This window comes from Dermacentor albipictus, chromosome 6, assembly GCF_038994185.2.
Source record: "Dermacentor albipictus isolate Rhodes 1998 colony chromosome 6, USDA_Dalb.pri_finalv2, whole genome shotgun sequence".
NCBI lineage: Eukaryota > Metazoa > Arthropoda > Arachnida > Ixodida > Ixodidae > Dermacentor > Dermacentor albipictus.
Window position 1 is genome coordinate 127,052,530 of NC_091826.1, and position 25,823 is coordinate 127,078,352.

A 25,823-nucleotide genomic window follows, 5' to 3' on the forward strand; every position below is an offset into this window, starting at 1 on the left:
TTCTGGAAACTTCAGGAGTGCAAGATGGTGTAACCAATTTCTTAAAAGATATCTATAAATGTAACCGGGTGATTACACAATGGGAAAAGCAGGTTTCGGAGCCTGTAATGATTCGGCGGGAGCTTAGGCAGGGGTGTCCATTGTCACCTCTGATGTCTATGCTGTACCTACAAGGTTTAGAGGCCAAAATACAGCAAAGCGGACTCGGCTTCAACCGATCATTTTTCAAACAAGGAAAATTGATTGAACAGTCATTACCAGGACTGATGTACGCGGATGATATTGTATTAATGGCTGACAATACAGAAGATTTGCAGATATTGATGGACATATGTGGTACAGAAGGAGACATTAGGCTTGAAGTTTAGCAAAGAAAAATCAGCAGTCATGATTTTTAATGATAACATTTGCGGCGAGCATAAGATACAGGAGGCCACGCTGGAAATAGTCGATAAATACAAGTGTCTTGGGGTGTGGATAAATAATGGCATTGAGTATCTGACAGAGTACGAAAAATATGTAAGGACTAAAGGTAACAGAAGTGCAGCGATTATGAAGAGTAGGGTACTGTGGAACTACAATAGCTACGAGGTAGTTCGAGGGATATGGAAGGGGGTAATGGTTCCAGGCCTGCCTTTTGCCAATGCAGTTCTATGTATGAGAGCAGAGACCCGGCAACAGTTGGAAACTAGGCAACGTGGTGTGGGTAGGCTCGCTCAGGGAGCACATAGGGCAAGACACCAAATCATGGGGTGCAGGGGGATCTGGCATGGTCTTCTTTCGAGGGCAGAGAGGCTAGTAGCATGGTAGTATTTGAGGAGCGATTGAGAAAAATGGGGGAAATGCGGTGGGCTAGGAAGGTTTTCAGTTACTTATACACGAGGAATGTTGACACAAGGTGGAAGAAGCGAACTAGAAAATTGTCAAGCAAATACTTGGGCAGCAGTGGGGGGACAGGTAAGGAATCATCCGTCAAGAAAAAGGTTAAGGAGACAGAGAGGGGTATGTGGAAAACAGAGATGCAAACCAAATCAGCATTAGAGACATACAGGACGTTTAAGCAAGAAATAGCCAAATAAAATATTTACGATAACTCTAAGGGAAGCTCATTGTTGTTTGAGGCCAGGACCGGTGTGCTGCGGACTAAAAATGTACCGAGTCAGATACCAGGAGATAGATTTGTTGTGCGGAGCATGTGGAGAGGTGGAGGAAACGGCTGAACGCTTGATACTTGCTTGTAAACAACTTCTCCCTGCAGTTGAATGTAATGGGGAACTATTCAAAGCTTTGGGTTTTAAAGACAGTGAAAGTAAAATATACTTTAAACAGGTAGAAATAACTAAACGGAGGCTATCAGAATGGTGGATAATATCAAAGCAAAAGTAAAGGAGTAAATACATAGGCATGCATGCATATAGTACCATTCAAAGCTAGGTCGCGCGCCGCCCGATTCAAATGGTTGAGCCTCAACCATCCATCCATCCATCCATCCTGCACGCAGCGCCCCATTTATGATAACAATTTATGATAATTCAAAGGGAAGCTCATTACTTTTCGAAGCGAGATCGGGATGCCTTAAAACACGTACCTACAAAGCGTGATACAGGAAGGAAGAAGAAGCATAGTGCTTGCTGCGGTAAAGCTAGGAAAACGATGGAGCGCGTTTTAGTAGAATGTGAAGACGTCTGCCCAGCGGTCGATTTAGGCACCACTGGCCTCCTTGAAGCCCTTGGGTTCAGCGAGAGCACGGGAAAAGTAAACATGTGCGCAATAGAGATTAGTGAGAGGCGATTGGAAGCTTGGTAAACAAGTAGGGAAACGACAAAAAAAAAAACCGGAGACGTACAAAAGCAAAGTTCGCAATAGGGGGTCAGAAAATTTGGTTGTGAGAGTTCAGTGTTTTTATTTTCTTTTTTTTAACCTAGGTATGACATTAGGCAGCATAAAAGCAACAGTTCGGTGGCGCAACCCACCACCCCGTTCCAAAGGGGACGCTCATAACATCTATGCATCCTGCTACGCTCTTCGTTGTCGTTCGCTTGGCTGCCTGCACGTACCGCGGCGGGTTGGCGCGGGCGGGCTTACAACATCTGCATCTCCAGTTTTTTACGAAGTCTCTCGATAATGAAAGGACGTACAGCAAAGAAAGAGAAGCTAGAACATATCAAAATGAGAATATGAAAATAACCGCATTTCGACAATTCAGCTACATCGGGAACGCATGCTCAGCGGCCTTGGTAATTAGAGAGCTTTAAAATAAGGCCGAATAGTTTGGGGCCCGAAAGAGCTTCGGGGGTGTTAGCGTTGGGGCACGCAGGAGTCAAGAGATTTATAATAGACTTATCGTTTGCGAACAGCTGGATGGATGGATGGATGGATGTTATGAGCGTCCCCTTTGGAACGGGGCGGTGGCTTGCGCCACCAAGCTCTTGCTACTATGCTGCCTAATATCCTACCTAGGTTAACCAATGAGAGAAAAAAAAAACAAAAACACACACACTATGAACTACCACGTCCAAATTTTCTGATACCCTATTGCGAACTGTGCTTTTGTACGTCTCCGTCCTTTGTCGTTTCTCTACTTTTCTTCCACCAATCCTCCAATCGCCTCTTACTGATGTCTATTGCGGACCTGTTTGCTTTACCACTGCTCCCGCTGAACCCAAGGGCTTCAAGGAGGCCAGTGGTGCCTAAATCGACCGCTGGATAGATGTCTTCACATTCTAATAAAATATGCTCCGTCGTTTCCCTAGCTTTACCGCAGCAAGCACATGCTTCTTCTTCCTTCTTATATCTCGCTTTATACGTGCGTGTTCTAAGGCATCCCGATCTCGCTTCGAAAAGTAATGAGCTTCCCTTTGAGTTATCATAAATGGTTTCTTTCCTAATTTCGTTTTTTTCCCTTAAGTAGTTACTCATGGCAGGTTTCTTTTCCATTGCCGCCACCCATGAGATTAATTCAGCCTCTCTGACTTTCCGCTTGACCTTCTTTGTTCCTGTGTTGCCCACCCCACAGGCCGCATACTTGCTGGTAAGCTTCCTAGTTCTTTTCCTCCACTGTGAATCAATGTTTTGCCTGTACAGATACCTGAACACTCTCCCAGCCCATTTACTTTCCTCCATATTCCTCAGCCGTTCTTCATACTCAATTTTACTGCGAGCTTCCCTCACTTCAAAACTAGTCCAGCCCATATCCCCTTGCACAGCTTCATTTGTAGTCTTCCCGTGAGCGCCCAATGCGAGGCGACCCACTGACCTTTGGTTCCCGTCGAGTCCTGATTGTACCCCTGATTTAAAGCAAACAACCGCATTTGCAAAAGTAAGTCCTGGAACCATTACCCCTTTCCACATACCTCGGAGGACCTCGTACCTATTGTATCCCCATAGCGCTCTGTGCTTCATTATGGCTGCATTTCTCTTCCCCTTGACTGTTATGGTTTTTTCCTGTGTTTCCATATATCCGTTGCCTTCGTTTATCCATATACCAAGGTATTTATATTCTGTTACCCGAGGTATTTCTTGGCCCTGTATCTCCACTGTCTGTTCACTGTTTTCATTGAATACAATAACACCTGATTTTCTAACACTAAATTTCAAACCTAAATTGTTGCCTTCCTGTCCACAGATATTAGCCAGACGTTGCAAATCACTTTGCTTGTTTGCGAGCAACACAATGTCGTCCGCATAAAATAAACCTGGGAGTTGCTGCTCTATTACTGTACCTGCCTGTTTGTATGAGAGATTAAACCCGATATTACTTCCTTCTAGCGCCCTCTCCATCCTCACCATGTACATCATAAACAGCAGCGGGGATAAAGGGCACCCCTGCCTCAGTCCCTTGTTGATATGAACTTTCTCCGCGCTCCTCATCCCTTCCCATTCAACGCAAACAGTATTTTCTAGGTAAATCTCTCTCAAAAGCTGTATACAATCGTTACCTAAGCCTTCCCCTTCCAGAATATCCCACAAAATGCTGCGGTCTACGTTGTCGTATGCTCCTGTAATGTCCAAAAAGGCCACATACAACGGTCTGCTTTCTGCTTTTGATATTTCAATACACTGAGTAAGAACAAACAAGTTATCATCCAAACGCCTACCTATTCTAAAGCCATTCTGAAGCTCTCCCAAAATGTCATTATTTTCTGCCCATGCTTGAAGCTTTAATTTGATTGCCTGCATTGCTAGCCTGTATATTACCGATGTAATGGTCAACGGTCTATACGAGTGAATTCTGTCTTTCTCCCCCTTACCTTTATAAATTAAATTCATTCTACTTTGTCGCCAACTGTCTGGTATTCGTCTATCTTTTAAAGTTTTTTCAACTGCTTTCACGAGAGCTTCCTTACTTTTTGGTCCCAGTTCATTTATCAGCCTAACGGGAACCTCGTCTAGCCCTGTGGCTGTGCGCTTAGGAATTTTCTCTTCCGCTTTCTTCCAGTTTAAATTTGTAAGCACTAGCTCCTTTCCCCCTTGGGTCTCTTTCATGCTCTTTTTTTCTTCAAATACAACCTCGTCCTTGCCTTGGAAAGATTCGGCTGTTACTTTTTGGATGTAATTTATTGCTGCTTCTCCTTCCAGTCTGTTTTCATCTTCGTCTAGGATATGTTGTTGTATTGTTGTTGATTTCCTGCCTAATAATTTTATGTGATTCCAAAATATTCTAGGTGCGGCCTTCTTTTTCTCACGTATTTCTGACAACCAACTTTCACTTTCACCTTTTAATTTTGCTTGCACCAGTATTTGAACCATAGACTTTTTCTCCCGGTATATTTCCCATTTACCGGTTACTTCATCCTGTGGCAACTGCGCCTTCTTTGCCTGCCTGTGCTCTCGAGATGCTTTCTGTCTTTCGGCGATCGCTTCTCGTATCTCCTTGTTCCACCAGCTTTTCGGTTTCTTTTTTCCTTTCCAATGAACGTGTTGTTTCTCTTTCCGTATTTCTGTCGTTACTACACTTAGAAGCTCACCATATTCCCACCCCTTACTTGGCGACTTGCCAATTTCTTCCTCCACTCTAGTGACTATATTTGCTATTTGTTCAGCGTTCAAATTTGGGCTGGCCATTTTGCGTTCGTTGCTCTCTTTCCCAACTACATATCCCATTTTCAAAATGATGCGTTTATGGTCACTCCCTATGCTGCTAAACCCTTCCTCATCGATGACCATTTCTCTCAACTTATCATGAATTCCTTCTGTCATCAGACAGTAATCAATGGTCGATTGCCGGTTTCCCACTTCCCACGTGATCTGTCCTTCACACTTAGGCCCTATATTCACGATCACGAGGTTATGTTGCTCGCAAAGGTCTAGCATTGACTTCCCGTTATTGTCGGTATAGCCATCTAAATCCTGTATGTGGGCATTCATGTCACCTAATAGGACTATCTCAGCACCATTCCCGAAACCCCTAATATCAGCGCTTATGCATTCCACTAACTCTTTATTCTTCTCTGTGCAATTTATTCCGGTCCACAAATACGTAACTCCAAGCCAAGTTTCTTTCCCACTCATTGTACCTGATAACCAAAGATGCTCTTGACATTGTGAATTTACTCTTTTCCATTTGGCTCCCTGATGGATGAGCATTCCGACTCCCCCTCCCTTTCTTTCCGACTTAGTTCTGTTGCACCCTTCCCATACATAATTCTCAATAACTCTAAGGTGCGTTTCTGTAACCGCATATACCCCTATTTGTTCTCTATGTAACTGCTCCTCAATCTCTGCCCACTTTTCCTTTCTTCTGCCGCCCTGCATGTTTATGTAGCCTATTGCATGGCGAGCTCTTGTTCTTGCTTTCCTCCTTTTTCTCTTATCGACGGCGATGCTCTTCTGCTGTTCCCCTAGGGGACCTTCTTTATTACTACCTACTCTGACCTCCTGAGCGCCCGCGGGCCCCCTAAAAAAGCAACAGCGCGACCCCCAAGTCGCCAGCCCACTTCTCGTGCTAGCCTGTAATTGAAGTGGATCCCATCTCGTTTAAAACCACCACAACTTCTCACTTCCCTGTTTACTTCGACAACCTCGAAGCCTTTCTCTCGGCTCATTTTCCATATTGCCTCATTGGCAGCCATTACGGCTCTTTGTACGTGACTGTCACGCACAGGCACCTCCGGCACCGTGCACACCACGATCTGCACCTGAGGGGATAGCTCGCGCAAGTCGTCCACCCCCTTCGCCAAGCGCTGGGCTAGTCCTGGCCCTTTCCTGTTCAGGACGTCATGTCTTGCGCTGACAACGCCACTACGGCGTCAAAGAAAAGCTATTAGAAACAATGAAATAAACATACCATTTTATGATAAGAATGGTAATTTTCATTGTCGTGTTTTCCGCTTAACTACGATATAGAGGTCAATCTATCAGCAGCAAACAATTAGTTGCCGCTTAGTTTTGAGTAACCAACTTTACGTGCCTTCACCAGCCAAGTTAATCCACAAGCTCACACTTGCGCGCGTGCTAGTAGACTATACTCAGAGCCAGTCGTGCTTCTTGCCGTGTTTGCGACGTAAAGTTCAGTTTGCCATCACCATTCATGCCGAAAGTGAGTCGATCGCGCGTAGGTGTTCTTTCTGAGCAGCTACTCCATCTAGATCTCAGCTGGAGTGATCTGGAAGACATTTTCCTTGGATATGGACAGCGCACACCACGGCGGTATAAGTCGGTAAACGGCCTATTTAAACTGCAGGAAGATGCTTTTAGGCGGATGTTTAGGTTTCATAAGGAACACCTCAATGACCTGAGCACGTCTCTGCTTATCCCGGACATTGTAAGAAGCACCCAGGGTGTCTGCGTAAGTGGCGAGGAAGCTCTTCTAATAACCCTACGCAGGCTGGCGTATCCCAACAGGTGGTGGGATTTGGAGCCACTGTTTGGCCGCCACTATTCCACTTTGTCAAGCATTGTGTCAAAGGTGCTCACGCACATTGAAGACAACTTTGGACACCTACTGGACTTAACTAATAACAAGTGGCTGAACCTTGCAGAACTAGGTCGTTTTTCTCAGGCAAGTACAGAGCATTGAAATACCTAACTGCGTGAACATGAGTGCATAGATATGCCTCGCTGAAACTAGCACGAAACGTAACCAGATTACTCTGAAATTCTTTGAGCAATTCCTGAGTGGCAAAGTAATTGTTTGCATTATCTAATTTTCTTTACAGGCAGTGCATCGCAGAGGTGCACCACTTAAAAACTGCTGGGGCTTCGTGGATGGGACAGCGAGACCGATCTGCCGGCCATCGGTGAACCAGAGAATACATTTCTCTGGTCATAAGCGCGTCCCTGGTGTGAAATATCAATCTGTCATGAGCGCCAACGGCATCGTGTGTGATCTTGACGGCCCCTATCCAGGTCACAGACACGACGCTGGTAGGTACACCATGACAGACTTACTATGTTGCAAAATGTTTTTTTTAATCAAATAATGGTATTTTCATAGAAACAGTGGTCATTACAAAAATATTTTGCAATGAAGAATAATGCTGCACATCTTATGTGAAGACTAAAAGGTACACAGGACGTTTACTTATAGTGCACTTTGTGCATGTTTGATCACCTTAAGGAAACGTGATTATTGGTTTTCTTTCATGCTGTGTGCACCTGCACCCCAGAATTATTGAGAATATAACTGCATGCATAGTAGCCAACAAGGCCTTCTGTTATTCACTGACCAAGCTAATATCATGAGACACAAAGATTGAGAAAGAACCATTGTAAGTGCCATTTTATTTTTTAAGCAATATTCTTGTTGAGGCACTTCAGCTATGAAATCTCTTTTAGTGCTCTTTGTGAGAAAATTTCTTGGGTGCCTGCAGAGTGCTGAGGAGAGTTACTTCTGTTGTAGGTATCCTGAGAGACAGCGGCCTTTACAGCAGGCTTGAGCACTTGGTGCAGGGTTCCTCGTACACCATCTATGGTGACCCTGCCTATCCAGTACGTCCACTGCTGACGCGCCCATATGCCGGCTCTTCTCAGACGGAGACACAGCAAAGGTTTAATGCGGGCATGAGTACAGTCCACCAGGCCGTAGAATGGGGGTTCGGCAAGACTGTTGGACTGTTTGAATTCTTGGACTTTAAAAAAAATCGAAATATTCTTCTACAAAATATGCCGCAGATGTACAAAGTAGGTACAATCCTCACAAACTGCCATACATGTTTGTATGGCAGTAAAGTTTCGATGTTTTTTGACTTAAGACCGCCATCTCTGTCAGAATATCTGGTTCCTGTCACTGCTTGAGATCCTCAATCCCCTCGGATCGCAGATCTCACGTATATGTCTTTGGAACTTCCATATGTGTAGCCCACAGGAGCATTTTGGAAAGCACTTTACAATTGTCAAGCAATTATTGGCTGCATTTGAGCCACTGAACAATCTTATGTTTGCCGATGCTACATGTTGCGTGACCTGTTAAAGCAAGCTTTATTCAGCTTGTATGCAGTACTAGAGCAGTGGTAGAGCACCAGCATCAGAGCCGTAGTTTTAAAGCACTTTAATTTGCGAAATAATTGTATTTTCAAGTATTTACGGCATGATGTTACAAGGATAATGACCTCTAAGTTCTTTTTTATAGAAATAAATGCATCGTGTTGCGCTTCAAGGATGTTTATTTTTTATTCTGCAAAAGCTTGTGTATGACTTCAAGAAGAGTCCTCTGGGTTGCAAGAAATGCCTCCCGAAAGAATTCAAGCATTTAGGCATGATGTTACAAGGATTAATGACCTCACAAGTTCCCTTTTTGATGAAATAAATGCACCATGGCGAGCTTCAAGGATATTTATTTTTTATTTTGCGGAAGCTTGTGTATTGGTGCCAAAAAACGAGCACTTGCCAAGAATAAGATAAAAATAAAGAACGTAGAGTGCAAGTTTTTTGGCATCAATATGTTTCCTCGCCAGACAAGTTTTCGTCGAACACATGACTAAGCTTGTGTGCTACATCAAGAATAGCCCTCTGGGTTGCAAGGAATGCCTCCCGAAATAATTCAAGCATTTAGGCATGATGTTACAAGGATAATGACCTCGTAACTTCCTTATTGAAGAAATAAATGCACCCGTACTGAGCTTAAAGGACGTTTATTTTTTATTCTGCAAAAGCTTGTGTATGATTTCGAGAAGTGCTCTCTGGGTTGCAAAGGATGCTTCTCATTCTGCCCTCAACTCCTGCATTTGTTTCATGCTGCTTCTGCAGCCTTCCAAGTTCTTCAACCCACAGCTGTCTGTCTTTGTCTAGCATTCGCTGCTGCCCCTCTCATTGCCGCCTTCTTGACTCCAGCTGGTTAACCTCCAGACTGAGGCGCTGCTCTGCGAGGGCAATCTTTTGTTCCTCTATGGAGCACTCCATGGCTCTCATCGATTTCTCATAGTGTGGCCTTCTTTCGAAGAAAGCCAGGTTGCCCACCTCGGCAGCTCTTTTTACACCTGCAAATAAAGATCAAATGAGACGGGTACTGCTAAGATGCCGTTGGTAAATAGACAATGACAAGCTACTCCACGCAACATTTGTATTTCACATGTGGCCCAACTACGCACAGCAAATATTGCCTTCCCCACAGCGTCCCTCTTGCACTACACTGATCAGGGTCAGGCTGTGCACTTGGATGCTCAGGAGTTGCTGCAGGTTGCACATCCAAGTTTAATGCAGCTTCATCGCCTGGTTGTACATCTTCATATGTTTGCAGCAACTGTGTTATCGCTGGACTTTCTTCATCCACATTCTCTGGATGAAAATAGAAGACACAAACGAATTCTGTAATATTATACTCTAGCTGGCATTACTTCTTTTGCCTCCTAAGAGGCAGTCAAACGAAGAAATATGAAAGTCATATCACCACATCTGCTTCTTCCTGCTGCATAATGCAGGCTCATGAAGGCACCTTACAGCTTAGTTTTGGCGGCATGCTGTGGTGCTTTAAACATACAACTAAATAGCATGTGTCCTTTCGCCACATGTATTGAAAAAAAAAAGTCTCTGCTTAGCACAATGCACCATTTGAACGGTAAAGTGAAATATCTTTTCATGTACAGCCAGTAACTATGATGTTAAATGGAGCACATTGAGTAGAACATTGCATGTTCATCTTTACTGCATTGTTGCATGGATGATGATATTTGACCTATGTTTGCATAGGTTGTGATGCAGCACTGTCTGACTTATCCATAACCCCTTAGTTGAAATAAATGTTTGCAAACCTGACGTGCTATTGTTCTCATGTTAAAAACATTGCATAAACATCAAAGTTGTACATTTCATCTGTGTGCAGCTCTTGACATGCATTCGCATTAGTTGTGGTGCAGTGATGTTTGTGTAATCCATGTTGTCTGGATCAAAATAAATGTTGACAGACATGTCACTATTCCTAGTACTATTTCTCTTCCGTGCTAAGAGGAATTCATGTTGCTACAATGTCTTCTTCTCTGGTGCTGTAGTGTAGTGCAGCCCCTACAGATCTTCCTACTTGCTGTAGTGGCTTAGACATACTTGAGCTGAAACACCACCTCAGTTGGGCACAAAAGGACGGGTGAACAGCGTATGCGCTGTCTTTCACAGTACAGATAGCAACTAAAATGCAACTAGTGCTGTGGGAAGCACTAATACGGAACATGGTATGACAGACACAAAGAGTGATGTATTTTGTAATTTTGACATGCATTAAGTATACAATCACAATACCCTAATATGATGCTCTAACTTTGAACGTATTTACCACAATCACTGTCCCACATACATGTGTAGCTGTTACTGTGTTAAAGATAGCAATACATCATGGCTGCATCGTGGCAAGAAGCTATAAATGCAGGGCTGGTGCATTTCTCCTGGAATGAAAAAATATGTTAAATGTTCGCATAAGATGTGCTGAACGCGGGGTTCATGAAGTGCATGGTGCTGCCTTGCAGACACTCAAACCTTACATGTGAGGTCAGCCTCCTTGGCGTGCAATGCCGCAGCAGTATCTCTTGCGTCAGAGGTGGCACTACACTCCACAACCGAGATGGAAGACGGCTGCTGACACGCACAAGCCACTTTCCACGCAGCAGTAAGCCTGACTTTATGGCCAAAATCATCCGCTAACTGGGAAATCTCCTGTAGAAGAGGATCCTTTTCTGAGTATTGCTCTTCAGTTCCAGACCTGCGAAGCGAGAACTATAGATGAATACAAGTAGACATCAAACCACCACAGGAAAGAAAAACAAAAATAGGCACTGGCGATAACAACGGTGGATAGTACTTACTTCCTCATGTTCGCCCGGTCGTTGCGTCAGTACTGAGCGAGCAGCAGGTCTGGCCTGTCATGGAGTGCGCTGGCTGAAGTACTTCCTTGTTGCCATTTTTATGTTTCTACACACGCTTGCCCAGCCTGCCAGATCTACAAATGGATTCACTGCGCGAACCTCGCACAACAAAGCGATGTCATCGTGTAAAGAAAATCGTGTTTGCATAGGTGCTATTTCGGAAATGGTTGTCAGAACAAATGTGTAGTCTTTGGCTAAGGTACGCCTCGGCTGCATTTGTCCTCAAGTTTGGCTTCACCAGTGGATTCTTCCATCTCTCCTCGCCTGCTTCTTGCCCAGCCGAAGCGTTTTCATGTTAGGCCTACGAGCCACGAAATCGACAATCGAATTCGGAATCAGCGGCGTCTAGTGAACCAATCTTCATTACACAGGTTAGTTGAGAGAAAGCGACAACCCTAGTCACTTCTCCTAGCTTAGGAACTGCACACATCAGCACGAATCGAGCCCAGTTTGGTGCTAAGTTAGAGCCGTTGCTTCGATGGGTGCTGCCATATTTTTTGACGAGAGCGTTCGGGGCTGCTGTTTGGGCTCCTGCTAAATCGGTGAAATTGCCTTCCTGACGCAAAACCCAAACGCAGTTTGCGTCTCGCGCATGCACAGTCGCTTAAATGCTATTCCTCTGGGGCCCCAAAACGTTTGGGGCCCCTATTCTAAAACTCTCTGCTGTCTTTTTTTAAGTAATTTGTATATTTATTCCCGAACCTCTTGCCACTTCATAGGATGTTGTGTGGTATAATTTGTTTACACTGTTTTCTAAAGGTTCTTCATTCTTCCCTTCATAATTTGTTTTGACTGTGTGCTTGATTACTTGTGCAGGATTATCACGCAGTGAAACGTGCTTCCAGAATTTTATCTATTGTTGAAATATGATTGCGTGCTCTCCTTGACTATGTGCGCTATCAACTTTACATGTGTCATTTCCTTGCACCACATCAGCGGCATGTGCATCGCAAATATTTTTCTTCGTTTTGTTTACTTTTGCCATTTGCAATTTGATGTATTATTATGTGTTGACATTTCTTCTCACTGTTCTTGCTCACCCTTAACTGGAAGTGCTTTCTTTTTGTCTTGTATAGGTTTTGAACGAGCTTGGGTTTGATTTTTATTTTTACCCTCTACTGCCACATCGCACACTTGTACCTCATGTTGGTTATTAATGCGGAAACATTATATGGCTCATGAGGCGGAAAATCCAGTGTTGTCGGCGTTGTGTGACCCTGATGGTCGAAAAAGTTAAGTGAGCCAAGCGAGGCAGTTGATGACATCAATTAATTCAAATTTAATTGAAGCAATGTTAATTATGGCACTCGAACCCACACCATTGGCAGGAGTCGAACCCATAGCCCTTGGTGTTAAGTGAAATTAAAGCACAGTTAGTCTATAGTTCATTAAGACACTCGATCTGACGACCTTGGCAGGAGTCAAACCCATGACTTATGGTATTAATTAAGGCAAAGGTAATTAAAGTAGAGTTAATTAAGACACTCGAATTCACAACCTTTGGTTGTTAGTTAGGGCGAAGTTAAATTAAGACCACTGAAAGTGCACAGGCATCGCGAGGTGGTCGCAATGCTTCCACATTGGGATAATTAAGGGCCCCTTCAATTTGATTGTTTAATCTTTAACCATTGCGGCCTTGGCTGCGAAAGGGCAGCAGTATTGCATGAATAAATGAATTAAGTGCTCAAGCAATTCCAGACTGCGCAGTCGCTTTGTGTTCTGAGACGTACGCTTCATACAGCTCAGCAAAAAGAAAAAAGGCGAGCGAATACCACTTCACGCAGCTAAAACCTCTCATCACGCCCGTAGCATGTACTGCTCTAATGCAGCGCCAGAAAATCATTGAAAGAGATAAATGACTAAACTGCACGCTGAGCACACGCGCACTTTGCAGACACGCAGCCGGGCGGCCAAGTGCCGTACTGCTACCGTCATTCGAAAACAGTCCTCACTCTCGTCGGTGGACGACAGATTAGCCAATATTCAAGGGGCCATACTCTCAGGGGCAGCGATGTAGATTTCCCAAAAACTTAAGGACGCAAGTAGACATAGCGGTCTGCACATGGGCAGCACCGTCGACCCTAGTTCTTGCGTACCCTAAACTAAAACTCTACGGCTAAGCGTAATCACTCGCATTAGAATGTAGATTAGATGGCATTCATAAGTTGGTACTGTTTGATCCCCCTTGCTAATGCAGCACCTGTGTCCCCTCATTGGAACAAATCAGAACAGCTTTCATTGCAACATAGTTAACGCAAGGGCATGCACGCCACCATCTGCCGCAACCATACGAACTCGAAAGAAAGTGCCTTTCTTCTCAGAGCGCAGCTCTTAGGTGCCCATTCCTATGTTGAGTGTTAAGGTCCTCGGCGTAAGTGTGCGAACAATGCAGGAGTCTGGGGTCGTGGCCTCGGAGTCTGGCATCACACAGAGGGTCGCTCTCTAGCCTATGCCGTTGGTGAGACTCTTAATGGGTATCTGGCCTACAGGTCAGGTCATACCAGACTACATCTTTCTGGGAGGGCACACACAAGAGCACAGTAGAAACATCTGCTTAAATCCCGCTGGTCTCCCTAGATCCCAAGGCCAGGGAAACCCGCGGGCACACATTCTTCCAACCAGAGCATTCGTAGTCCCCGAAGGCTCTGCCTCCAAGGTTGTACGATCGTCCCTGCATACGAGGCAACAACGTGGCAATCTGTGAACCTGATGTCATTGTCGTTCCCACGGGAGTTCTCGAAGCCGCTTTCATCAATTAATTACCTCTCCATGATGGTTGGTTTGTCAGGATTGGGAGACTCCGTGTCGTTACCGCTTCCACAGAGGGCGGCGGTTGACGTTGCTGTATGGTCAATGCTGGCAGGAAGACTTAACTTCACCAAGGTGAAACAATTCGTCTTCGGAATGCTGTGAAGGTCACCACCACCGCTGGCCGATTGCAACAACGAGCACAGCGAAGGATGAAAGAGCGAGTGCGTAGCGCAGCAGGGGATGAAAGACCCCGACAGCGAAGAGAGTGCAAGGAGGAAAGCGGAAGAGGAGGTATGATGAAAATGTGAGAAGCGTAGTGTCACGCAAGACGGGCTGTACAGCGACGACCACTACAAAATGAAGCCAGAGTAGCGCATCGTCTGTTCACCTATGATGCCATCGATAAGGCACGCGGCGAGCGCGTGTATCGATAACATACATGAAAACAAAGCGCTGCATGAGCAGAGATCTATCTGCGGTGACTGCTGTGAATCGCGCTCGCGCGTGTGGGGATCGAGGTAACTTTCCGCGTCTCGTCCCCCACCTCGTGCATTGTGCTTAGCTCTTATCTCCGGGAACCGCCACCGTAGGAGCAACATGGCAGACACGACTAGCATGCCGGAGCTAATTTCCTGCGTAAACTGTGCTTCTCCCTCCTTTGGTCGAGTCATCATGCGAGCAAGTGCCACTGGGACGTGCCCCGATTGGTCTCCCGAGTGGCAGCCCCCGGGCGCCCTCTACCCGAGCTCTAGCTCTTCTGCTGAGCGCTTCACTGCTGCAGCAGATGCTCACAGGCCCGAAACGAGGTGGTTACATGGAACATTTGCTTCCGCGACTTGCCGTTCTTGCGTTTGGTGGACCGCTGCCCAATTAGCCCTAGCGCAGCAGGAGGGCGTACTCAATCAATATTGCAGTGAGCCTTTGCCTGTAAGCGCCGCGACTGTCGCACCGTGCTGTATCTGGGATGAATAAACGCGTGCTTGTTGGCAATCTGACTCTGGAGCCTTCTCTGTGTCATGTCGGAGAGTCAACGAACCTAGCCGTAGCACCTTTGTGCATTGCGGAGTGGAGGATTGTTGTGCCCTTTCCTGACCATCACTCGTAGTATCAGCCTTGTGCAAACCCACCTACGCACGCATCATCCACGCACTGCCTCTCGCGACCTCTCGATTAGCGAGGCAGTCGCGCCACACTTCGCTTCGTCTGCAACATGCCGCACGAGACAGATTGTCCGCACCAGCCAATATATCGCGAAATGAAAACACGTCTTTCGCATTAGGGAGTATCGTAATCCGTGAAATTTTTCACTCTGCTATCACCGCATACAACACACATGGCTGATTTGGTCGTGAATGTATACAGATATTAAATGGCCCACATTGATACCTTTATAAAAATTATGGTGTTTTACATGTCAAAACCACTTTATGATTATGAGGCATGCTGTAGTGGAGGACTCCGGAAATTTCGACCTCCTGGGGTTCCTTAACGTGCACCAAAATCTAAGTACATTGGTGTTTTCGCATTTCGCCCCCATCGAAATGCGTCCGCCGTGGCCGGGATTTGATCTCGCGACCTTGTGCTCAGCAGAACGATACCTTTATAAACAGTGTGGGACAATGCATGAACGCATTTGTTACAAAGGGCCCTGCATTCGCAAACAATCTGCTTAGTTTTTCCTAATGGTCCCTTTGTGCTTTTAATAAAACAAGATTTACACAGAAACTTTCCATTGCTGTGAATACCTGGATGTGAAAATTGTTGATGCGAAGGCTCTACATACATTCTTTGCAATTAACCATACGAAAAATATCCGATTTGCTTCAGCTAGTATTACATTCATATTCAGTTTGGTCCCAAGTACTCTCGTTCGTGCATCACCAGATATTTAACACACTGCACTCGCTACTTTTTGGTCAGAAGCGCTACGTCACGGTGATACACATGTTGGTGTTCTTGACCTGAAAGTCCCGGAACCGCAGCGTTATTAAAGAAAGGTCAAATTGTCACCTGCTCTACCTTTGCACAGTACGATGCTACAACAGAAACCCATGCGGATTTCTCAGAAAGAAAGCTTCGCAGTTGAGATAAAATTTCTCCTGGTCTGGGATTCGAACCTAGGATCGACGCCTTTCCGCTCGCTTAGCATCTGAGCTAACCAGGAGGCTAACAAACACTGGCACTCGGAGCACTCAGACACTTAATATAGCAAATCAGTTCAGTGGAAGCCCGCAAAGTGCACGCAATATACATATATATATCGCACCGTTATTGTTGGGGGGCCAAGATACGCCCCAATTAGGGCGCAAATTTTTCCTAAAGAGTGCATCTCGAAATCGCGCGTCGCGGCGCAGCTTCGGTTGTTGTGTTGACCAAGTTAAGCTGAAGTGTACTACGTTACTAGTTTCGTGAGATATACGGGGTGCTCAATCTTGTTGTTAACAGAATTTTTAATCATTCTTGGCACGATGCACACATGTACTCCTTAAGCTATGTTACTCTCAGAGGCGGACATTATGTGCATGAGAAATCAAAGAGAATATTTGACCAACAAATTTTCGCTAAAAAACCCTTACACAAATTACATAACCGCTCGTATTGCAATTTGCAAATTGTAGCCGGCCGATGAATCATAAAGTCATATCCACTTAGAGTGAATTCTGAGGATGACACGTTTCAATATATACGCAAAGTTTGCAAGAAAGCGATTCTGAGAAAGCGCACCAGTGTTCCAGTAATTTTTTAGTTTAAGTGCAATATATAAAATGATGTGTAGTTACAAATTAAATGGAACAACACTGCATTTTTACCACGAGTTTGATAGCCCGTATCTCAAAACTGGTGTTTCAAATTTTGCGACGCAAGCGGACGTGCCTTGTGAAATAACTCGATTCAATTTGTGTATTTCAATATGTTAGCTAAAGTAATTAGTTAAGAGTTTATTAGTAAAATTTTGTTAGCCAAGTGGTTGTGAGGTTTTATTAAATCGGGGCAAAGTACTAAGGCGTTATCGTGTGCGCATGAGATATGGGAGGCTTTCTGCATCGAAGAAAAAGGTGGCACGTGCGTGAGTGTGCCATCGATATCGCTCCTCACCAAGGAAATCGGGTTTCTCTAACATTTATGATGTCGCCCCTTTGTTGACAATGGTTTTCCAGTATCACTCCTTCATTCCTTGCTGCGTATCTTACCCTGTATATCCTCTGCTTTTCCTTCATGCGCCTGTACGTATTTGACGTGTGCACAATAAAAGATTGCTTGATAGTTCGCATTTCGTCCATCTCCTTTTTGTGTCTTGCGCTGCTACTCCTGTTTTCTTTTTTGATGTGTGTATCAGCGTCACATGGCGCCACTGACAGGGATGCACGCAATGTCGATGAATATTAGTACTCGCGAAGAACACAAACACCAGATGGTGCGCAAGTAAAATTTGTCACAGTGTTCAACATGGAATGCGTCTTTGACAAGTGCCGGAGTGCTTTCGACCTGCCTGACGTAATTCAGACTATGCATCTCCAGACTCGCTTACACCCCGACATTTCTTCATTGCGTTTAACTTCGATGCACCTCACACTCTTGCTCAGAATATGTGCGACACACTGCTGCCTGCTTGACATTGGATTCTTTCAGTGCAAACTTGCACTTAATGCCAATCACACACACATGCACACACAAAAAAATAAATAAATGCTGTACATTTTTGAGCACGACAATGACTTATCATGCTGGCAAGTGATGTTTGAAAATTTGCAGTAATAGCCACTTGAATACAGATTATGATGCAGTCAATAATTACACTTCTTAAGCGTTCCTCGTTGTGAACGCATCACTAATGCTAAATTCTGTGGTGGCATTTGTTAGGTAGAAATCAAACCAATTTTGCTGACTCAACGCCATCTCTTTAGGCCTACAGCAGGGTTAAAGTAAAAAGCTGATCTCAATATTGACTTATCATTGCCAGTACCTTGTTCTCAGCGTGAGATGACACGAAGCGACAGGTTGTTTTGCCTTTCATGTATTTCTTGGTCTCGAGATGGAGAGCAAGCAGCAAGCGCCGATTCAGATCGAAGCGGGCGGTCTGGGTGCTGTCCTGTCGTGTAACACAGTAACCAGCAGCAGCCACAAGGTAGTTCACCTAACGTCATGCAGGCAGATATAGCGCCTACATGTTTCACGTTCCTGCAAAGCTAGAACTGCAAGTGGATTAATTTACACCACGTGTGGTTCCTTAACGTGCACCAAATGCGTGGCACACGAGCATTTTTTTGCATTCCACCCCCATCAAAGTGCTGCTGCCGTGGCCACGATCGAAACCTCAGACTCAGCCATGCACGACATAGCAACTGAGCTAGCTATGGCGGCGAGTTTCACGCGCCACGCACGTAGACCTGCTGGTATTTAGGGTGTCCCAGCTAACGTTAGCCACACTGTTAAAAAGAAAGAAAAGAAAAGGACGATTTAAAGAGCACGGTGTCAGAAACGACTTTAAAACCTACGGTGTTCGGTTGTCAGAACTCTCGCAACCAACACCGCTGGTCTAGTAACTATCTCGCACTCTCTTCTTTATTTAAATATTTCTTTTTATTCTTGAATAGCTTGGCTAGCGTTAGTAAGCCAAGCTGTTAGCAAAGCCTGTGTGCCGCTTCTCTAAATCCACGGGCAAATTAAGGGAAGCGAACTTCTCCCCACAACGCCTTTTACTGGGGAGAAGTCAGCTTTACAGCTGTAAGCTACACACGTGCAGGCACGTGCAAAAGTGCTTCGCGTTCAGGGAGGATTAAAAGCAGGGGAGGCGTCTGGGGGTGTCCAACTCGCAACAGTTTTTTTTATTTACTATTTATTGCACCCTCAGCGTCAATGGCATTGCAGAGGAAAGTGGGGGGGGGGAAGTTCAACATAACCTATGCGCAAAAAAGAAAAAGAAAATAGCAACACAACCAAACACCATTATTACACGATATTAGCGAATCACAGATCAGAGTACGCATTTAATAGTTTTATTCAAGGTACATTATCCATAGTTCTAAATAGAAATGCAAACGATGAGCATGAACACATGAAAAATACATGAAAGCATTAAAAGTAAAACACAGCGTAAAGTTTCTCTGTAAGGATTAGCTTCACTTATGGAGGCAACAGTCCCAGGTAAGTGATTACACTCTTTACATGTTTGCGGAACGAATAAATGCAAGAAGGTGAAGCATCAATGTGACGGGACACCAACTTTGTGTTGGTGATCAGGCTGAGATGATATGTAATGGAGTAGCGAATGGGAGCTCGGTGCGCAATGCAAGAAGTTACGGCACAACGATAGAAGCCCAATCACACGGGGCTAGTCGCAAGCGCCTGGCTTTATGCATCATGCATCTCCGAGGCTGCGCGCGCTTGAGTGCAACGCTACGGAAGCCTGCGAGCCGACATCACGTGACCATCATGTCAACTTTCGGCACAGGTTGACGATGCCCACATACAAACGGCTGTGTTCCTCAATTAGAACAAAAGAATTCACAGACGATTATACGATACTCCCTAATGCGAAATTTGAGCACAGCTCTATACGTGTTTTCATTTTGCGATGTATTGGCTGGCGCGGACAATCTGTCTTGTGCGGCACGCTGCAAATGGAGCATAGTTTGGCGCGACTGTTTGGCTAATCGGGATCACGAGACGCAGCGCGTGGATGATGCACGAGTGACGCATCATCACGATGACGCCAACCACCGCAGACAGACCTCAGCTCATGCAGCACTTTGTTTCCATACAGACGATGCACGCTACTCTGGTGCCATCTCGTAGGCATCGTCGCCGCAAAGCCCGACTTGTGACGCACTATGCTTTTCTTCACATGCCTTTTGTCATACCCTCCTCCTCCGCTTTTCTCCTCGCACTCTCTTCGCTATTGCTTCTTTCATCTCCCGCTGCACACCGCATTCACTTTCATCTTTCTCTGTGCCCGTTCGCTCGGTTACGAGGGACAACGCCGACGCTCGCCGCAAGAACAGGCGCCTGAGAGCTGCACTTTAAAAATCTATTACCTCTACACTGACAAATTACATAGAAAAGAGTAGCATGATGATGTTAAGAGGAAGCTTTAGTTCGGACCCAACTCCGATGCCACCTATTCACATACATGTAAAACGCAGAAACACTTTTCTGAGATAACGACCTGGCCGATTTTAATCAAATGTGTTGCATTTTATAAGAAAACTTAAATTGTAACAGCTGTTATTATTTCATTTCGATTTAGGGCCTGCATTATTCGAAAGAAATTTCCAAATATTGGTAAGCTTGAAAAAATAGAAGCAACAAGTTTACAAATCCGTAGCTTCGTACAAAGAACAAACATCACCATTCTGTAAACTGCATGCATTAGAGCATCTAAAGTGAACAATTTAATTTATCAATTCATATTGTTACATATGGAAAGACAGACAAAAGAGACTATTTACGCTGTATTTACACCAGAGCCAGACCACCAGGCAGACACGCTCGCGCCAGGAGCCCAGAGCGCTCATCGTCTTTTTGTCGGCAGCTAGTCTCTTGAGCATTTGTTGATGGTATCGTAATAATATGTAACATGAATTCGTTACATTGTTTGCAAGGGTATTGCAAAATTCTTGCTGAAATATTATGGCCGTACCTAGGGCCTTGTATAATATATCAATTTTACCTGCTCTAGATTTGCTATTTGATGCAATTTATGGAATTGTGATATCGTTTTTCATTGCCGAGTTACAGAGTTGTAAACTTGACAGTGTTATGCTATGTTCACAATTGACAATTTGCTATGTTCAACACTATTTATTAGGAAAATGACGGCCTAAATAAAAATATCCCTACCAGTTGTCCTAGATTTTAACTTTTTCTTTTAAATGCAACAAACCTCATCAAATTTCGTGCGGTACATGGTTGCCAATAAAAACGATTTCTCCTTTCCCATGAATTCAGATATGAGGCCCCTAGCTAAAGCTTCCTCTTGAGAATAAACTTTTCCCAAACGCTGACACGCAGGTTTCTGCTGAGGGTTATCTAGCTAAGATCTGTACTAAGTGCGCGCTTGTGAACATATGCTGTGGTTGGCCATTAAGGATGCTAAGGTTCATTCTGCTGATGCTGGCTGTCCTGCTAAAGTTCACGAATATAAATCATGTGGGCTTTGTGCCATTTCTACTGAGTAAATTGTCCTCATTAGGGTCCCAAACTGAGGCAGTGTCTTCGAGGTCAGATCGGATTACTGTTTTGTAGAGCGCCAGCTTAAGAGACCGCGGGGCACGTAGGAAATTGCGTTGGAAGTAGCCTAATGATCCATTAATGTTGCTTATTACGGGTGCGATGTGTGTATTCCAGGTAAGGTCAGATGGGGCATGAATACCGATACATTTATAGGATGAAACGGAATCGAACGGGATGCCATCGATGTATTCCACCAGTAGGGTGTTAGCATGTCTGGTTACACGCATTGACTAGCATTTGCTTGTGTTTAATTTCATACGCCATGTTTTGAACCACACAGTGATAGCATTAAGGACAGACTGAATAATTACTGTATTGTGGTTACTAGTTAATTCTCAAGATATTCAGCAGTCGTTACAAACAGATCAATATGGGGTGAAATACTAGTGGACAACCCATTAATACAGGTTATAAATCGTAGCAGTCCAAGGACAGAGCCTTGCGGCACACCTGAATAGACTAGCCTGAAGGGACATTCAACGCTGTTAGCAGAAACAAACTAAGGACGAATGGACAGGAAACAGTGAAGCCAGGTAAGTAGTTTGGGGTCAAAGTTAGGCTGGCGTAATTTATATTTTATTGTTTATCGCTTTATCAAATGCCTTAGAAAAATATGTAAAAATATATACATATACGATATGCAAGAGAAAGAGCGATCATGGATGGCACGTAGCTGGTGTGTGAAAGACGTAAGCTATATTTTGCATGCGTAATTTTTGCAAATACTATGTTGCGAGTGTGCAAGAAAGGGATCAGATCCCAGAAAGTTGGCAAGGTTAGGAAACAGGATATGTTCGAGAAGTTTGCTTGGGATGTGAGAGAAATGGGATGATAGAAGAGTGAGGAAAGTCAGGCTAACTGCGTCGCAAGCAGGAGAAAGTTTCAATTTATTAATTAGATGCTCTACGCCACACGGGTCTACTATAATCGGAGGCATTCAAGGATTATTATGGCAGTGTGTGAAACACTTGTCACTGCAGATGAGAACTTGGTCACAAAAACATTGTTAAGGTCAGATGCACACTGTTCAGTAGGTATAATGTTTCTTGCATTTACGCACCAGAATTCATTAATGTTCGCTACTAGTATGGATGGCAGAATGTTTTCGGAGAAGTTTTCTGCTGCAATCCAAAGTGCAGAAACATATCCCTGAGCAGTGAGTCTATGCGCAGTCCAATGACAGTCACAAGGTGGTACAGTTGACATAGTTGTGTATGGCAAGCAACAAATGTTTTTCCAACTTCTATGCGTGGTGCCTTTTCAAGCACGAAGCACTCTTTTTTATCATTTGCCGTGGTTTCGTCCAACCCAAAGCATAATTCCGCTGTGTTCATTGTTCGCACTTCCGACTCGGGCATATGTATTGAAACAAACACGCGATGTGATGAATATAAAGAAGACAACCTTTGCTTCAAGGTTAAGAGTGATAAAAAGGGCTTCTTTGTTATGAAACGCATATTCATATCATTTCAAAGATAGGTTGCCGGTATGTGGCAAGGCCATATTCAACATTTCATAGGACACACACACACACACACACACACACAAATCTTATTCCCTTATAATCGACCCAGGTGTTAAGAAATCTCATAAACTGACGAGCCGTCAGGAACGAAAAACAAGATTCCCAATAGAATATGCAAACTCACACTTAAGTGAACTAGATTGTCCTAAACAAGTAAAATGGGGCAGTTAGCGACGTGCTACGCAACTTATTGTCAGAGCGAAAAAAATAAAAGAAAGGTATGCACACAGGACGCCACATTTTTCTTCTCGAGCTCAACGAGTATGCAAGCCAAAAAGTAACAACATACAGCGTCAAAAGGCAGAAGCAAGGACAACGATAAGCTAAATAATGATGAACACATTCCTATCCCTTGGCAAATGTGAAAGGAACCCTGATCACAAGGTCGTGTTATATGTCATTCTGATAAAGCTAGTGGCAGCTCGTGATGAAGCAATGATACCTCTATTTGTAGCCATGGCACGTTAAGAGGAAGCTTTAGCTCGGCGCCAACTCTGACTTCCCTATTCAAATACACGTAAAACGCACAGATGCTTTTATGAGACAACCGCCGGACCGATTGGAAAGAAAAGCGTTGCATTTGAGAGAAAAAGGTTAATTATACTGAGTAGAAGCAGAATTGTGATGGGGCCTGGAAAGTCCTACAAATATCCCTTAATTAACTGGTAAGCTTTAAAAAAAAGAAAAGAAATTTAAAATGAAGTTTACAAATCCATAACTCTGCATCAAAAACAGATATCACTGTTATGTAATCTGCATCCAATGATAATCCCAAGCGGGTGAATTCCATATAGAAATTTACTGCTTATATGAATTTGTTATAATGTTTACAAGTTTGGAAAAATACTGCTCACAAATTGGTCTACGTTTCAGGGTGGTTTATAATACATAAATTTTGTTCGCATTTGGTGCATTATTATTTACAGTATACAAAATTGCGATATTCTTTCATCAACATCATCATCATCAGCCTATTTTATGTCCACTCCAGGACGAAGGCCTCTCCCTGCAATTTCCAATTACCCATGTCCTGCTCCAACCAATTGCAACTAGCGCCTGCGAATTTCCTGATTTCATCGCCCCACCTAGTCCTCTGCCATCCTCGACTGTGCTTGCCTTTTCTTGGCACCCATTTTGTAACCTTAATGGTCCACCGGTTACCTAATCTACGCATATAGATGACCTGCCCAGCTCCATTTTTTTTCTCTTAATGTCAATTAGTATGTCGGCCATCCCCGCTTGCTCTTGGATCCACACCGCTCTCTTTCTGTCTCTTAACGTTACACCTAGCATACTTCGTTCCATCGCTCTTTGCGTGGTCCTTAACTTGTTCTCAAGCTTCTTTGTCAGACTCAAAGTTTTTGGCGCCCCCCCCTTATGTCAGCACCGGTAAAATGCATCGATTGTATACCTTTCTTTTCAATGATAGTGGTAAGCTTTCAGTCAGGATGTGGCGATGTCAGCCATATGCACTCCAACCCATTTCTATTCTTCTGTAAATTTCCTTCTCATGATCAGGGTCCCCTGTGAGTAATTGCTCTAGGTAAATGTACTCCTTTACAGACACTGTAGGCTGACTGGCCATCCTGCTCGCTTGCCAGGCTATTGAGCATTGTCTTTGTCTTCTGCACATTAATCTTCGGCCCCACTATTATACTTTATCTGTTAAGGTCCTCCATCGTTTGTTGTAACTCGTCCCCAATGTTGCTCAACAGGTCAATGTCATCCGCAAACCGAAGGTTGCTGAAATATTCGCCATTGATCCTCACTCCTAAGCTTTCCCAGTTTAGGTTGAATACTTTCAAGCACACAGTGAATAGCATTGGAGAGATTGTCTCCTTGTCTGACTCCTTTCTTTATGGGTATCTTCCCGCTTTTTGCTATCTCTTTGCTATCTCTCTCTCTCTCTCTCCCACTTTTCTTGTGGAGAATAGAGGTAGCTGTAGAACCTCTGTAGATATTTTAAAAGATATTTACTAAGCATCCTGTACTCCTTGATTACACAATGCCTCTGACTGCTGGTATCCCTACTGAATCATATACCTTTTTGTAATCTATAAAAGCCACATAGAGAGGCTGATTGTACTCTGCAGATTTTTCTATTACCTGATTGACGTCATGGATGTGATCCATTGTAGAGTATCCCTTCCTGAAGCCAGCCTGTTCCCTTGGTTGACTGAAATCCGGTGTTACCCTTATTCTATTGGAAATTATCTTGGTGAATATTTCAAGTATTACTGGAAGTAAGCTAATGGGCCAATAATTTTTCAATTCTTTAACGACTTCTTTCTTGTGGATTAGTACAAAGTTGACATTTTTCCAGTTCTCTGGGACCCTTGAAGTCGATAGACACTTCGTATAGAGAGCTGCCAGTTTTTCAAGAATTATGTGCCCTCCATCTACGATTAAATCCACTGTTATTCTATCTTCTCCCGCTTTTTCTCATTTCATGCCTTGCAAAGCCCTTATAACTTCATCGCTACTTATAAAGGGAGCCTTTGTGACCTGTTCATTACTACTTCGAAGGGAGGTATTGTGGCTGCTCTGGCTACTGCACAGGTCAGTATAATTATTCCACTGCGTTTACTATATCTTTGAGATTGCTGATGATACTACCCTGCTTATCTTTCAGTGCATACATCTTGGTTTGTCATACGCCAAGTTTCCTTCTCACTGATTTCATGCTGCATAAACTTTTACTGATTTTACTGGTTTTTCAGTGAGTTAAAAATTGTAAACTTAAGATTTGAGTTGGTTTTCTTTGAATTTCTTTCTTCAATTTTGCAGTTTTAAGCAATTTTTCAATGATTGATGGCCTAGCTAATAAAGAAATACCGGTTTCTACAGTGGGAAGAGTAACTTTCTCACTTTTTTTTAGATGCAACAAACGTTATAAAATTCAGTGCAGTACACGCCCAGAAAAAAAAAAAAACGATTTCGCCACTACCATGTATTTAGAGAGAAGGTCCAGAGCTAAAGCTTCCTTTTAACTGTAACAGTGGTGGAGAAATAGCACTACATTGCCT

General features: G+C 44.0%; 3 protein-coding genes across 9 annotated transcripts in view; 1 reads left to right on the top strand and 2 right to left on the bottom strand.

The window, feature by feature from the left end:
- Positions 1 to 25,823, bottom strand: part of LOC135899451 (uncharacterized) — a 361,492-nt gene that overhangs the window by 105,831 nt on the left and 229,838 nt on the right. The window lies entirely within an intron of this gene.
- On the top strand, positions 6,454 to 8,599 carry LOC135899452 (uncharacterized). Its single transcript, XM_065428708.1, has 3 exons — positions 6,454 to 7,004; positions 7,162 to 7,365; positions 7,841 to 8,599. The coding sequence occupies exons 1-3, from the start codon at positions 6,530 to 6,532 to the stop codon at positions 8,233 to 8,235; spliced, it is 1,074 nt and encodes a 357-aa protein (XP_065284780.1). The 5' UTR covers positions 6,454 to 6,529; the 3' UTR covers positions 8,236 to 8,599.
- On the bottom strand, positions 8,738 to 11,251 carry LOC135899454 (uncharacterized). The gene is made up of 3 exons (XM_065428709.1): positions 11,229 to 11,251; positions 10,908 to 11,125; positions 8,738 to 9,416 (listed from the first exon to the last, which is right to left on the bottom strand). Exons 1-3 carry the CDS (start codon positions 11,234 to 11,236, stop codon positions 9,247 to 9,249), a joined length of 396 nt encoding a protein of 131 aa, XP_065284781.1. The 5' UTR covers positions 11,237 to 11,251; the 3' UTR covers positions 8,738 to 9,246.